We start from the raw sequence: 16,334 nt of genomic DNA on the forward strand, positions 1-16,334 counted from the left end.
ATTTTCAAAATATGATCATAGCAAAAAGAATGTAGGCTGTTAACTTTGTGGGGTTTTTTACTTCAGTGTTCATTCATTGCCTAAATTATTTTAGTATCACATCAACATATATGATTTTTATAGACGATAATGCAACCTGATAGTTCTTCTTCCAACTCAATTAAATTTAACAAAATAAACTAATTTATAAATTTATTGGTATTTTCATAAAATATCGCGCGAAATGCGGTCAAATTCACTAGTAGCATAGAAGATAGAAGAAGGTGGAATTAATAGGGCTAAGCGGTGAAGTTTTAGCAAAAAGGTCTATGTGAACATTGTGTAGAGGTAAGGACATGTATTGACTGAATTAAGGAGTGGCAATCGGATAAAAACCCACCTATAATAACATTATACAACTCATATACCGAAATCACTACTAAAAAAAGAGGGAAAATTGACCAAAAATTTTCGACCACACTTTTTGGTCGAAATAAAATCGACCACACGAGGTCGAAATTTTCAAAATTTAATTTATTTTTTTTTTGGATTTCGACCACACGCGGTCGTTATTTAAACATGAAATAAAATTTCGACCACGTGAGGTCGAAACTTTTTTTGGTACAAATAACAATTGAAAAAAAAAACATTTCTAAAAAATTAAATTATATAAATAAAACAATTAATTAAAAAAAAAAAAAACATATTTCGACCGCACGCGGTCAAAATAATGAAGCTGAAAATTTAATTATACTCCCCCAACCTTCAATCGTCCTTCATTCCCCCTCCCAAATATTTTATACCAAAACCTAAATTCCCATCACTCCCACCCCTACCCCATCATTCCCAAATATTTTATACCAAAACAAATTGGTTTTTGTTTGGTACGATGAAAATCTTTTTTTCTTACTCTCTTTGTTTATTTACTTATTTACTTTGCTTTTGTGGAAATTTTCAGAGACACATTACATAAAGCAAAAACCAATTTGTTGGTACTAAAAATGTACCAAATATTTCAAATTAACAAAGGAGGGTGCTTCAAGAAAGTTTCAAGCTTCATCAAGAATAAAAAGTACTGGTTTTAGGTATATAGTCTTATGGAAATTATGCTTCCTTTTTTGTCCTCACCTGTGTCTAAATCACGAGGGGGAAATGAATCTTAAATAGATTGAGATGAACATTTGCAAGAAACTTTTATAAACATTTAGTCCTCAAATCGAAGAATGTCACATTTATAAAATATCACACGGACCGGACGATTTAGATGGCAAAGGAAAAAGGGTCCTTTCTGTCTTGTTCACCTCCGCTTAATTGCTTGTCCATAATTTAGGCTTCTCATGATAGTGAGCTTCCAATAAATCATAGGGGTTGTTCTAACAAGTACTATTCCAGTTAGTTTATATAAGGGTAATTGATGATTTCACATGCCTTTCAACTTTTTCAGGACATTGTGGTCGAAAACTTTATTTTCGTAATTTAGGTAGAAAATAATTTTCGACTGCGTGAGGTAGAAAATTTTCGACCACGTGAGGTCGAAAAAAAATTTCACATACCTGTTAGCAACCGCATCCGGATTCCATAGGTGTTCTGAAAGATCTATTATTTCTTTTAATCTACTGAAAGTTTATTTATAACAAGTGCTAAACTAAAAAGACATGAATAATGGTGCATAGTTTGAAAATTTTGGTGTGTTTGGAATTTAGAGTGATGAAGCTAGTTAACTGTTAATCTTCTTATCCTCTTTTTTAATTTCTGCACTATTGTGTGTGTTACCTCTTAGTTATGTGTTTGACTAGGCTTGATTCCTAATCATGTGGCTTGAGAAGTTTAATTGTTAGAGTCAAGGACGTTTAGTTTATATTTTAGTCCTCTATTGGCCTAATTAGGCATTATGTGATTTGTTTGTTTAAGCAATTAGTTAAATGGTGCGATAAGAGGAATGTGAATTCTTCCATCTTTTTTTTGGTATTTATGATGCCCTTTTTGAGAATTATGGTAATTAGGGTAATTATTGTTGGTGAGTCTTTTACTAATAACATATAAATTAAGTATTGGTTTAACAAGTTCAAACTTTGTGCTATTTGTGTAGATGGATTCTCGTAGTTGGATGTACAATAGATCTTATGATGATCCATTAGGGATGAGGGATGAATTTATAGCCGTGTCTATGCTTTTGTTGAATACGCAAAGTCACTTGAGGATTTTAAGTTCATGGTGTGGTTAGGTGTCCTTGTGTTAAATGTGAATGTATGAATTACGAGATAGATTGTTACGCTTCATCCGTACGAAAAGGCTTTAAAAGTAATTATACGGTGTGGACTAGTCATGGGGAAACACACAACAATTTTGGTAGATCTCGGAACTTTGAAGTCGGTGAAAGTAGTGGGGGGTAGAACGTAATGTCCAAAATTCTAGAATGCACGACAAAAGATGCATATGGCATGCATTCGGATTTTGAATCTAGTGGCCATGTTGAAGAACCTCCCAATGAAGAGGCCAAATGTTTTTATGCAAAGTTAAATCAAGCTAGCCGGCCCTTAAATGATGGGAGTTCGCACTCTCAATTGTCTGTCGCTGTTAGATTGTTGAGTATCAAAGCAGATAACAATGTTTCCGAAGGGGCAATGGATTCTTTCATTGACCTCATGCATGAATTAGTTGACCCCACTCTAGAGATACCCGATAATTACTATAAGGCAAAGACATTGGTGTCCAAGTTGGGTCTCTCGGTCAGAATTGATTGTTGTGAAAATGGTTGCATGTTATACTATAAGGACGACGTCGGTCTAGAATCTTGTAAGTTTTGTGGTAGTAATCGGTTTAAGCAGACTCGCAATGGGAAGAGAGTTGTTGTTAAGGCGATGCATTATTTACCACTTATACCAAGGTTAAAGAGGTTGTATGCATCTAATAGTTTCGCCCCTCATATGAGATGGCACAGTGAAAATAGAAGGCCACCGGGTGTTATGTGTCATCCATCTGATGGTGAGGCTTGGCAACATTTTGATAGAACCTTTTCCGACTTTGCAGTTGAACCACGTAACGTCAGGTTGGGTTTATGTTCAGACGGATTCACTCCGTATTCTATTTTTGCTGCTCCGTATTCTTGCTGGCCCGTATTCATAACCCCGTATAATCTTCCCCCTGAGATGTGTATGACTAGTCCATATATATTCCTTAACTGCATTATTTCGGGCCCTCGTAATCCAAAAGTTTTGATTGATGTGTACTTGCAAGTGGTTGATGAACCGAAAAAACGATTGTGAAGGGGTTGAGACATATGACATTTCGCGCAAGCAGAATTTTAATTTGAGGGCGCTTTAATGTGGACTATTAATGATTTTCCGCATACGGGATGTTGTCCGGTGGATGACATGAAAGTTAGCATGTCCTCACCGCATGGAGAATACTAAGTCCTTCACTTTAAAATACGGCAAAAAAATTCATGGCTTGATTGTCACCGTCGGTTCTTATGGATCATCCCTTTAGGAGAATGAAAAATGCATTCAAGAAGAATACAATTGAACAAGACTTTCCACCTCCAATACTGTCTGGTGAGGATATCTGGGAGAGAGTTCAGAACCTCCCAAAGGTTACTGAAGAAGAACCTTACAGGTTTGAAGGGTATGGGGTTTACCAAAACTGGACAAAACAGAGCATATTTTAGGAGTTGCCATATTGGAAGGATAATCTTCTTCGACATAATCTTGATGTCATGCACATTGAAAAAAATTACTTTGATAATTTGTTTAACACAGTGATGGATGTGAAGGACAAGACCAAAGATAATGTTAAGGCTAGAATGGACTTGCCTGAGTATTGTCGACGAAAAGAGTTAGAGTTACAACCAAAACAAAACAGGTTCTTCCAGCCTAAGGCTAGCTATTCTTTCACAACTGAGCAGAAGCATAAGATTTGTGAGTGGGTCCGGGACTTGAAGATGCTAGATGGGCATGCATCAAATTTTAGAACACGTGTTGATCTAGACCAAGGGAGGATACAGGGGATGAAAAGTCATGACTGTCATGTTTTCATGGAAACCTTACTCCCAATTGCATTTAGTGGCTTGCCTGAACGAATCTGGAAACCTATGACAGAAATTAGTTTGTTCTTCAAAGACTTGTGTTCCAAAGACGTTGAGGGAAGATAACCTTTCTCGGATGGATTATAATATTGCTTGTTATCACAAATAAGTTGGAGAAGATTCTTCCTCCGGGGTTCTTTGATGTGATGGAACATGTTGTCGTTCACCTTATATACGAAGCCCGACTCGGAGGCCCAGTACAATATAGGTGGATGTATCCTTTCGAGAGGTATTGACTAACTTTTTATTCCTAGCTATTCAATTTTTTTAAAAAAAAAAAAAATTCATACATAACACAATAGAAATGCAGGTGTATTGGTAAGTTAAAAAGGGCTATCAAACAGAAATCGAAAGTGGAAGGCTCAATGTGCGAAGTTTACCTTGCCAAGGAAACATCTCATTTTCGTTCTTACTACTTTGGGAACGATGTGGCTTGTTTGAGAAACGAGGCCTAATCGACACTATGACGGGGGTGTGAATAATTCTTTACGGAGCCGATATCAATCTTTAATCGACTGGTGATGGGTCAAAACGGCGTGTGAGACCGTTGAATCAAATGGAGGATAAATCGGCATCCACACATATCTTGTTAAATTGTTAAGTTCAACCTTATTATGAGTAAGTTGAAAAGAAATTGCGAAACTATTCATTTAAAATGTAAAAGCGACTAACCTAAATACCACTTTGTTGCACAGTCTCTTTGTGGAGATACATGGCCAGGAAAAAGTGTATGACCAATTTGCAATGTGGTTTAACAATTACGTAAGTTTTATGTCACACCCCGATCTCACTAGGGTGTGATGGGCACCCGACCCCGTAACCGGAGCCGAGCGAACCCACTGACTCTTCTATATACTAGTTTTTTTTTTTTTTTAAAACTCTACATCAAGTATACATTCGAAATATTCCTTTGTTGCTTTCGAACCAATCAAAATATACATCTATACGTAACTTATATCGTAGTACAACCGACTCCTAAAACCCACGACTCGTCCGCAAAGTCTCTAACTTGGACATGATATCATAGCATAGGGCTCTTGACTCGGCAATCCTCCAGCAAATGGAGATGCCAACTCCGCCGGAACATCGTCTATAATAGCGTCGATCATCCGGGTGTACCCGCGCGGCATGAAACGCAGCCCCCGAAGAAAGGGGGTCGGCACGAGCAATGTACCGAGTATGTAAGGCGGTGCACAAGAACATAGTAAAAGATATAAGCATGAATAATAACAAGATTCCATGTCGTGAGGTAAAGGGATAACTGTACATAGGGACGGTGTCCGCATAGAAACATAGAATATATATTGTAGGATAACCGAGTAACTTTGCATATAAGGACCCCATAGGGGCGGATGCCATGCATGCTTGTTTTTCCTTTTTAGAAGAAGAACATTCCTTTTCATAGGCATAGCAAGTAGAATTTATATCGTATCATAATGTATCATAGCATAGCATAGTATATCATAGTATCATAGCATAGCATAGTATATCATAGTATCATAGCATAGCATAGTATATCATAGTACCGAATATATCGAATATATCGCCGCCCACATAGTATAATTCCCGCGTCCGGCATCCCGCGTCCGGGATGATATCAAGTCAAGTACGGATACATGCACGCGTGAGTAACCCGCGCTAGCGCGCGCTCTTTTTCCCGCTTTTCCCCAAATACATTTTTATACATATATATATATACATCATAGCATGCGCAGGGGAGCCCAAGAAAATCGTGTATCCATCGGAGTGACGTAAGGTCGGGGAACCTCCGATTATATTATAAAATAATTGAGGGCGCTTATCTCACCTTGAAGGGATGATTAATATAAGGCGAGACTATCAACATAGAACGTGTCATAGCATATCGGAGTATAGGCATGGCATAGCTGACATCGTAGAATCACAGGTATCAGGGAATCATAGTCACCATAGAATCATAGTATTCATAGGATCGTAGACGTCATGGGATCATAGTATTCATAGGATCATAGACATCGTAGAATCATAGTCATTACTTTAGTCGTTAAGACTTTCAATATTGTAAAACTGGGTTTTTTTGAAGAAAAAGAATATTTTGGAAAACATTTGTAAACTTTTAGAAAAGAAAAATCATGCATTGAGGTTAAGGGTTTAATTAAAACAATTCTTGTTTAGTAGTCGAAAAGATGTCCAAAAGTTTCCTTACATTATAAAATGAAAGTAAGCTAAATGGAACAATAGGAGAGAATTCGGGAATAGTGGGCCCACCTCGAGCCAAATGAGGCGGCATATCAAATTTACGTATATTACAGTTCATGGCGTCACTTGGGAGGGTCTTAGGTGATAGAATCCTATTTGGGTAAGTTCGGATGTCCAAGAAGTTTTTCCAACATTTATGCAAGTTCTAATTCAATTCACCGAATGAATAGTAGCTATTTTCAATCTTAGATTCCGAGAAAAGGGATGGTCCTCGGGACACGTAGTCGACTTAGTACGTCTAAGACATGCCATAGAAAGAAGGGGTAAGCCTTACATACCTTTTCCGCTTCTTATGCTTCTCCAAATTCGAGCTCCAAATCCGCCAAAAATCTACAAATGGTCGCATTTACCAAATCTTGGTTAGAAGCCTTTAGTGATTGAATCTTAAGGTACACTTGCCTACCGAAATTTCGGCAGCATTTCCCCCGTAAATACACCATCCCGAGAATATGGCTCGGCCCAATTTAACAATAGCAACCCGAGAATGGAACTCGGCCACAATATCAACAACAAAACCAACAATAGCATCTCCAAATATATTCTAACATTAACAAGTCATGTCCACATATTTCGACTACATTCCAACCACATACTTATCTTCAAGCTAACATCAATGCTCGCATGTTCAAGTATTAATCCGAGACCACTTAAACAAGTTTCAAGAACACGTCAAGAAATCTCTACTATACTCAAACAATCCAAACAACCTACCATAGTACCCGAAATCTTCTAAATACCATAAGGACACCAACAATACCTTTATCTCTTTCAAATTCATAAATTATGTCAATAATCCACATGTTTACAACATTATTTCCATAAACTCAAGAAATCACATTAACGTCACGTTAATTCTCCAAATCAGCCCGCAACACTACAACCTTAACATGAATCATCAAACATTCATTTCCATCACATAATCTACACTAATCAACAATCAAACACTAAATAGAACTTGTTCATCATGCCTTCACCAACAACATGTACACGGCCACACCATACAACACCATAACTTCATGAGTTTCATGCATTCCTTTACATTACAACATGCACAACCATTCATAATACAATCATCCAACAAGCTAAATAAATTAGTTTTCCACTTCTATGCCAAACTACATACACACGGCCATACAACACCACACCACAATCTTATGAACTTTATTCCTTTCTACACATCACAACATGCATAACACCTATAAAACATGCAAGAAAGATTGAACCTTACCTTGTTCCTCCACTTCTACCTTTCTCGGCCAAGACTTCCTTTTGCAAGACGGATGGTTTTCTTGTTCCAACAACCACCCTATGTTGACAAGGACCCTCCATTTAGTAGGAAAACATGAAGAGAAAAATTCTCCAAGACCAAACTCAAGGGCCGGTTTCGGGGCCCTCGTCCGTTGCACTCTCTCTCTCCCTTTTTTTTCTTTTTCCTTTCTTTCTCTTGACTTTTCTAGAACTAAAATGGCAAGTTGTCTTGCCTTTCAAGCCTCTCACATATATATATATATGTATATGGCTGGTCACATGACCGGCCATGCCCCTTTTTTTTTTTCCAAAATTTTCTAGAGTTTTCTTTTCTTTTTCCCTCCAAGTTTCAAGAATTTTCCAAGTCATCCAAGATGACTAATTAATTGGGCTTGGTCCATAATCCAAATTGGGCCTAGTCACCCCTTGCCCACACACACACACACCCAACTTCACAAATATATAATGTACACTTGTGCCATTTCATGAAATTGTCTTCCAACTTTTGGCCTCCAATTCTTCCTTATTCCGAATTTATCCTTAACGCTCCATTCCAATACAATTCATAAACGACTTACGTCTTAAAACAACGTCGAAAAATAATCTTGTCCTTAACCTCCCGCGATTGTCTTAAAATATTCCGACGTACAAAATGCGGGATGTAACATCCTTCCCCCCTTTGGGACATTCGTCCTCGAATGTTCGACTAGTCTTACAGGCTCTCATAAGCACTCCTCGGGGAGCTCCCTTTTCATAGTCATCTTTGTCCTTTATACCATTTCCTAAGCTGTCCAAAGACCATTCTCTTGTCATTCTCGTTTCTCCTTATATACATCCTTTTTTCGGCGTCGCACTACTCAAAGTTTGTGCGAACTTCTCATATCACCTTAAACATTATCCGGACTTCTATCCACTTATTGTCGGCTTCTTTACCGAGTTAGTCCGCTCGTCTCACGCGACCTCTTAAGGTTTCTAGCCTCTCCATACACTCGGTTTTCCTTAGGTTATTCTTAACTTCTCATTTGTCCCTTAGATCTCAATATATGGAATTCCCGGCATACTTCCCTGGGGGTCACCCATCCTCCCACCGAGCACGCTTAACTTCGAAACTTTGGCGGGATTCGGTGCCTTAACACCGATATTTTCGCGTTCGCTTTCTTACATGGCCTTTACCACTCGATCGAAGCCAATCAAAACTTTATAACTTCCGAGACATTTTCGTAATACGTCCCTTCTTCTACAATGACCGTTTTACCCTTTTTAATTCCGGATGTTCACCTTCCGCCCGCATGTATGACCATTTTCCCTCGTCCGGCGCCCAACTCCACGTAACGTAACAAATATATCCATCCAGTCTCACCTCGTTTGGCTTCCATGTCATTCCTCGCCTTTTTCCGCCGATACCGGGCGCCTACGGAAATTAACGATTAACATAGGGAATCTTATGTCCTATGACTTGGCTCTATCGCACGATCTCATGACAGAAAGAAGGTCAACCATTCCTAGATGCCCCGACCTCCTCCTCGTCTATAGATGTGGCCGGCTTCACACCCATAAACAGACTCTACCGGACACGACTTTGCGTACAACCCTTGGACCGACCTGCTCTGATACCACTTTGTCACACCCCGATCTCACTAGGGTGTGATGGGCACCCGACCCCGTAACCGGAGCCGAGCGAACCCACTGACTCTTCTATATACTAGTTTTTTTTTTTTTTTTAAAACTCTACATCAAGTATACATCACAAGGCTGCTGAAATATTCCTTTGTTGCTTTCGAACCAATCAAAATATACATCTATACAGAACTTATATCGTAGTACAACCGACTCCTAAAACCCACGACTCGTCCGCAAAGTCTCTAACTTGGACATGATATCATAGCATAGGGCTCTTGACTCGCAATCCTCCAGAGCAAATGGAGATGCCAACTCCGCTGGAACATCGTCTATAATAGCGTCTGATCATCTGGGTGTACCTGCGCGGCATGAAACGCAGCCCCCGAAGAAGAGGGGGTCAGTACGAGCAATGTACTGAGTATGTAAGGCAGGCATAGCAACATAGTAGAAGATATAAGCATGAATAATAACAAGATTCCATGTCGTGAGGTAAAAGGGATAACCTGTACATAGGGACGGTGTCCGTATAGAAACATAGAATATATATTGTAGGATAACCGAGTAACCTGTGCATATAAGGACCCCATAGGGGCGGATGCCATGCATGCTTGTTTTTCCTTTTTAGAAGAAGAACATTCCTTTTCATAGGCATAGCAAGTAGAATTTATATCGTATCATAATGTATCATAGCATAGCATAGTATATCATAGTATCATAGCATAGCATAGTATATCATAGTATCATAGCATAGCATAGTATATCATAGTACCGAATATATCGTACCGCCCACATAGTATAATTCCCGCGTCCGGCATCCCGCGTCCGGGATGATATCAAGTCAAGTACGGATACATGCACCGTGAGTAACCCGGCGCTCATAGCGCTCGCCTTTTTCCCAGTTTTCCCCAAATACATTTTTATACATATATATATATACATCATAGCATGCAGGGGAGCCCAAGAAAAATCGTGTATCCATCGGAGTGACGTAAGGTCGGGAACCTCCGATTATATTATAAAATAATTGAGGGCGCTTTATCTCACCTTGAAGGGATGATTAATATAAGGCGAGACTATCAACATAGAACGTGTCATAGCATATCGGAGTATAGGCATGGCATAGCCGACATCGTAGAATCAGTATCGGGGAATCATAGTCACCATAGAATCATAGTAGTCATAGGATCACGGTCTTCATAGGATCGTAGTCGTTGTCATGGGATCATCATAGGATCATAGACATCCTTTAAATCATAGTCATTACTTTAGTCGTTAAGACTTTCAATATTGTAAAACTGGGTTTTTTTGAAGAAAAAGAATATTTTGGAAAACATTTGTAAACTTTTAGAAAAGAAAAATCATGCATTGAGGTTAAGGGTTTAATTAAAACAATTTTTATTTAGTAGTCGAAAAGATGTCCAAAAGTTTCCTTACATTATAGAATGAAAGTAAGCTAAATGGAACAATAGGAGAGAATTCGGGAATAGTGGGCCCACCTCGAGTCAAACGAGGCGGCATATCAAATTTACGTATATTACCATTCATGGCGTCACTTGGGAGGGTCTTAGGGTGATAGAATCCTATTTGGGTAAGTTCGGATGTCCAAGAAGTTTTTCCAACATTTATGCAAGTTCTAATTCAATTCTACCGAATGAATAGTAGCTATTTTCAATCTTAGATTCCGAGAAAAGGGATGGTCCTCGGGACACGTAGTCGACTTAGTACGTCTAAGACATGCCATAGAAAGAAGGGGTAAGCCTTACATACCTTTTCCGCTTCTTATGCTTCTCCAAATTCGAGCTCCAAATCCGCCAAAAATCTACAAATGGTCGCATTTACCAAATCTTGGTTAGAAGCCTTTAGTGATTGAATCTTAAGGTACACTTGCCTACCGAAATTTCTAAGCATTTCCCCCGTAAATACACCATCCCGAGAATATGGCTCGGCCCAATTTAACAATAGCAACCCGAGAATGGAACTCGGCCACAATATCAACAACAAAACCAACAATAGCATCTCCAAATATATTCTAACATTAACAAGTCATGTCCACATATTTCGACTACATTCCAACCACATACTTTCAAGCTAACATCAATGCTCGCATGTTCAAGTATTAATCCGAGACCACTTAAACAAGTTTCAAGAACACGTCAAGAAATCTCTACTATACTCAAACAATCCAAACAACCTACCATAGTACCCGAAATCTTCTAAATACCATAAGGACACCAACAATACCTTTATCTCTTTCAAATTCATAAATTATGTCAATAATCCACATGTTTACAACATTATTTCCATAAACTCAAGAAATCACATTAACGTCACGTTAATTCTCCAAATCAGCCCGCAACACTACAACCTTAACATGAATCATCAAACATTCATTTCCATCACATAATCTACACTAATCAACAATCAAACACTAAATAGAACTTGTTCATCATGCCTTCACCAACAACATGTACACGGCCACACCATACAACACCATAACTTCATGAGTTTCATGCATTCCTTTACATTACAACATGCACAACCATTCATAATACAATCATCCAACAAGCTAAATAAATTAGTTTTCCACTTCTATGCCAAACTACATACACACACGGCCATACAACACCACACCACAATCTTATGAACTTTATTCCTTTCTACACATCACAACATGCATAACACCTATAAAACATGCAAGAAAGATTGAACCTTACCTTGTTCCTCCACTTCTACCTTTCTCGGCCAAGACTTCCTTTGCAAGACGGATGGTTTTCTTGTTCCAACAACCACCCTATGTTGACAAGGACCCTCCATTTAGTAGGAAAACATGAAGAGAAAAATTCTCCAAGACCAAACTCAAGGAAATTCGGTTTCGGCCCCTTCCGTCCGTTGCACTCTCTCTCCCTTTTTTTTTCTTTTTCCTTTCTTTCTCTTGACTTTTCTAGAACTAAAATGGCAAGTTGTCTTGCCTTTCAAGCCTCTCACATATATATATATATGTATATGGCTGGTCACATGACCGGCCATGCCCCTTTTTTTTTTCCAAAATTTTCTAGAGTTTTCTTTTCTTTTTCCCTCCAAGTTTCAAGAATTTTCCAAGTCATCCAAGATGACTAATTAATTGGGCTTGGTCCATAATCCAAATTGGGCCTAGTCACCCCTTGCCCACACACACACACACACCCAACTTCACAAATATATAATGTACACTTGTGCCATTTCATGAAATTGTCTTCCAACTTTTGGCCTCCAATTCTTCCTTATTCCGAATTTATCCTTAACGCTCCATTCCAATACAATTCATAAACGACTTACGTCTTAAAACAACGTCGAAAAATAATCTTGTCCTTAACCTCCCGCGATTGTCTTAAAATATTCCGACGTACAAAATGCGGGATGTAACATTTTATAATTTTCTAACACAGAGCTACCATAATTACAGAATTTAAAGTTTTGAAATATACTATTTCAAACTTTCTATTTCTTCTTGTTGATAGGTTCACAATACACCTTGTGGTTTTTATGAATAATTTTTGAAGGACTTATCTTGGGGACCCATTAGTACCGATTGTATGGACAAATATGTGGTTAATGGTTTCAAATTTAATACCCAAGAATGTGCTAACCATATGAAAACTAATAACAGTGGTGTGTGGGTTAAAGTGTCTTGATGGTGTTGATTTTTTTGGTGTAATCGAAGAGATATTAGAATTAGAGTATTCTCGTTGGCCAAAAAAAAATTGTTTTGTTTCGGTGCAATGGTTTGATCCAACCCCAAAAAGAGGTACGAGGGTACTTCAAGATTCTAATATCATTGAAGTAAAGCACACACGGAGGTATGCAGCTTATGATCCTTTCGTCATTGCACACACCGTTAAGCAGGTGTACTATGTCCCTTATCCATTGCGACCAGATAAGTCAGATTGGTGGGTGGTTATTAAAACCAAGCCTGTTGGTCGTGTGGAAGTTGAGAATGACCTGCCTGCTGCCTTTCAGAATGACGACACAACACACATTAACCAAATAGTCGACCCTGAGTTAGAAACTGAACTGGAGCATGCAGAACATATGTTACAAGAAATCGATATAGAAGAAGTTAATGAAGTTTTAGAAGAAAATGCTGAAATTGGTGAAAGTGAAACAACCGACGAGGGAGAATGGTCAGACGAGGAAGAAAGTGATGAAAATTAGCATGTTTTTCATTTTAGAACTATTAAATATGTGTCGTTTTATTTATTTGATTAATGTAAGACTTATTAGTATTCGAATACTTAAGCTTCCATTTGTATTACAAGTTATGCTTGTTGTGTACTGTTTGATAATTTTATGCAATTACGAGTTATGCTTGTTGTGTACTGTTTGATAATTTTATGCAATTACGAGTTATGCTTGTTGTGTACTGTTTGATAATTTTATGCAATTATGAGTTATGATTGTTCAAGGTTGGGAAAGGATTTCCTCAAATATAGTTCTGTTAATTATAGGTGGACCTGCAATTATGAAACAAATGTCAAATTAATCTTCAATGACAATATCAGTTTCTTCACTCAATGTTAATATACCATACCTTATGTTATCTTTTCATCAGCATTGGCTTCATAAACAACTTTTCATTTTCAGGCTTGAAAGCAACCTGCGCTGAAAGCAACTTCAGCTATCTGGAATCAGCACATTCACAAGTAAGAATGGAAATATGAGTTTTGACTTATTTTTTTATTTTTTATTTTTTATTTTTTATCTTGAGTGCAGCTTTTATACTGCAATTTCCATGATAGATATTGCAATATAAACAGTTCCTGCAAATTAAAACAGAGTAGCATTATCAAAATTTGATAGAGTTCTTGTTAGTCCCTCCTGCATAGAAAAAAACTGCTTCTGTAGCTTGTGATGTTGCCACTCTACAGCTGAAAACCTCTTGGATTTCTGCACTTATTTCTCTGCTGCATCTTGTGTTGATCAGTAGCAGCTGATGCATCTCTCAATTCCTGTTGTTTTCCAGCTATAATCCATACAGTTCAGATCCAATCCTGCAAACATCTGCATATGAAAGTTCCTGTGTCACTGCAACATATATTGCCTTCTTCTCTTGAGTTCCTGTACTTCCCATATCATTTTCTAAGAAATTAGAATCAATAGCAAATAGGTCATGATCAGCTTTACACCAGACCAGCATCATTTTTAGCCTGCAACTTGCAGAAAACAAGATCAGTAAAACCAGGACTGCAGTTCTTCAAAAGAACTGCACATCTGTAGCCTCTGAGCTTGTGATGATTGGTCCTGTGAATCCTTTCTTTGTGTATCTGCCCATGGATTGCCCAGGGAAACATCCTACTCTCCTGAACACCAGAAATTTCCACCAACTTTGCCCGATTCTTCAATTTTTCGGTGCCCCATATTTTCAAGCAAGTATGTTTTGAATAGTTCTTGTTTGTTCAATGACAATAATCTTGAGAAATCATCTTGCATTCCAAGCTGATCCTTGCAATTCTGATAAACCAAACTTGCAGCCCCTCTGAGTTAAAACCTGCTGCATCAAATTGTTCCCTCTCTGATACAGTTGTTGCACTTGCTACTGATTTGTAACTGATACAGTTGGTATACAAATTACCTTTGTTTTGCTCTTCTCTGTACTAGTATGTCTGTCTAGTTCACCATTTTTTCTAACCTTATTTTTTTTTTATTTTGTAGATGGCGGGTGATAATAGGGGCAAGGCTATTGCTAAAGCCCCAAAAAAGTCAAAAAAGAAGCCTCCGTTTATACCACCAGAGGTCCTAGTGCTCGGAACCCTTAGGATTCCTGGCAGAGATCGATCTCCACTCCCGTACATCTCACCACGTGGCCCTCCATTTCCACATTACGAGGAATTAAATGGGTTGGCATGGAGTCAGCCGACCCTTCATGTGACAGCACGCCCATTTTTTTAGCCTCAGGGCCAAACAGAACCACAGAGTCGATCTCAGTCCCCTGCCACACCTCGCACTATCTCACATGGCCTACCAGATTATTATCATGTATCACAGTGTGCGAATATGAGCGGTACCCCGACTGCTACACCCAGCCCGACTACGTCACAACCATCGACCTCATATAACCCAAATGTTGTGACGTCGGAGCCTCACGAAAGCAGCTCTGATTCTGACGAAGAACCTCCCCGACCAGGAGATGTTGAGACAGTTGATGGGTATGGTCGTCTCATAATCAAGCCAGTTGGATACGGGTAAGTATATTGAATTTTCTTAAGTTATTTACTTTATTCTGAAACGTCTAAGGTAATATTTAAATAAATTCTTTGGTTTTGATGCAGCTTCTATCCGTGCAAAGCAACAAAAAAGGTTTCACAGTCAGTCAAATCACTTTATAGAGGCGCCATTTCATCTTGGGGCAAGGTGGATGTGGATCTGAAGAAGCAGATGTTTGTAGAATTCAGGGTATTTATTATTTATAGTAAAATAATATAACTATATGTTGATTGTTTATGGAATGTTCCATATATATTACGAAAACATTTTAATTTCGTTGCGAGAAAAAGTGTTTTTGAAACCGGAACATGAGACTCTAAGTAGCGCAAAATTTCGAGAAAAAGGCGGGGAATATACTTAAGCATGCGTAACGTAGAGCCCGTCAAAAAAGTCACCTAAGTGGATCCGTGATGATAGCGGAAGATCTTGCACGCCGGGCAACTGATCCGACGTTTTTAAAGCAAAGCGAAAATGGGAAGAAGGCCAGGGCCTCCGATAAGGGTGGATTTCGACACACTAGTGGGGCCACCAGCCATGAGGACGTTAGGATGAAGCTGGTATGTAAGCCTATTTAGCTTTCGTTGTCTATTATTCAATTTTATCTTTCCATTGCTTTGGTTACGTTAGTTCTCTGCTGCTTTGATTTTTTTTTTTTTTTTGGGTTCTTTGGTTAAAAATAGTTTAGTCTTTGTTTTTTTTCTTTGGTTTACCGACTTTTTTTGGTTGTTGTTTGTTGCTTTCTTTGGTTTGTTACTGATTTGAAGTGTTTAAATGCTCAAGGTGGGAAAAAGAAGAAAAACAAATGCTCTTAGGCAATGCTGTTGTTTTTCAGTTTTTTTTTTTTTTTTTTTCTGTTTTTCTTCTGTTTGTTTCTCTTTGCAAGCATACTAATTTTCTGCTTGTTTGGTGTTGTTTTTCTGCTGGT

The 16,334-nt window shown here is 38.3% G+C and overlaps 1 protein-coding gene across 1 annotated transcript; it reads left to right on the plus strand.

Moving 5' to 3' along the window:
- The first annotated feature begins 14,781 nt into the window (after positions 1 to 14,781).
- Positions 14,782 to 15,643, plus strand: LOC132047924 (uncharacterized). The gene is made up of 2 exons (XM_059438896.1): positions 14,782 to 15,387; positions 15,475 to 15,643. Exons 1-2 carry the CDS (start codon positions 15,200 to 15,202, stop codon positions 15,626 to 15,628), a joined length of 342 nt encoding a protein of 113 aa, XP_059294879.1. The 5' UTR covers positions 14,782 to 15,199; the 3' UTR covers positions 15,629 to 15,643.
- Positions 15,644 to 16,334: the final 691 nt, after the last annotated feature.

Source organism: Lycium ferocissimum, chromosome 2, assembly GCF_029784015.1.
Source record: "Lycium ferocissimum isolate CSIRO_LF1 chromosome 2, AGI_CSIRO_Lferr_CH_V1, whole genome shotgun sequence".
Classification (NCBI taxonomy): Eukaryota; Viridiplantae; Streptophyta; class Magnoliopsida; order Solanales; family Solanaceae; genus Lycium; species Lycium ferocissimum.

Excerpts from the sequence above, each read along its gene's own strand:
- LOC132047924 (XM_059438896.1), top strand. The coding sequence starts at position 15,200 with ATGAGCGGTACCCCGACTGCTACACCCAGCCCGACTACGTCACAACCA. Across the intron at positions 15,388-15,474 it reads ATCAAGCCAGTTGGATACGG|CTTCTATCCGTGCAAAGCAA; the intron begins GTAAGTATATTG and ends GTTTTGATGCAG.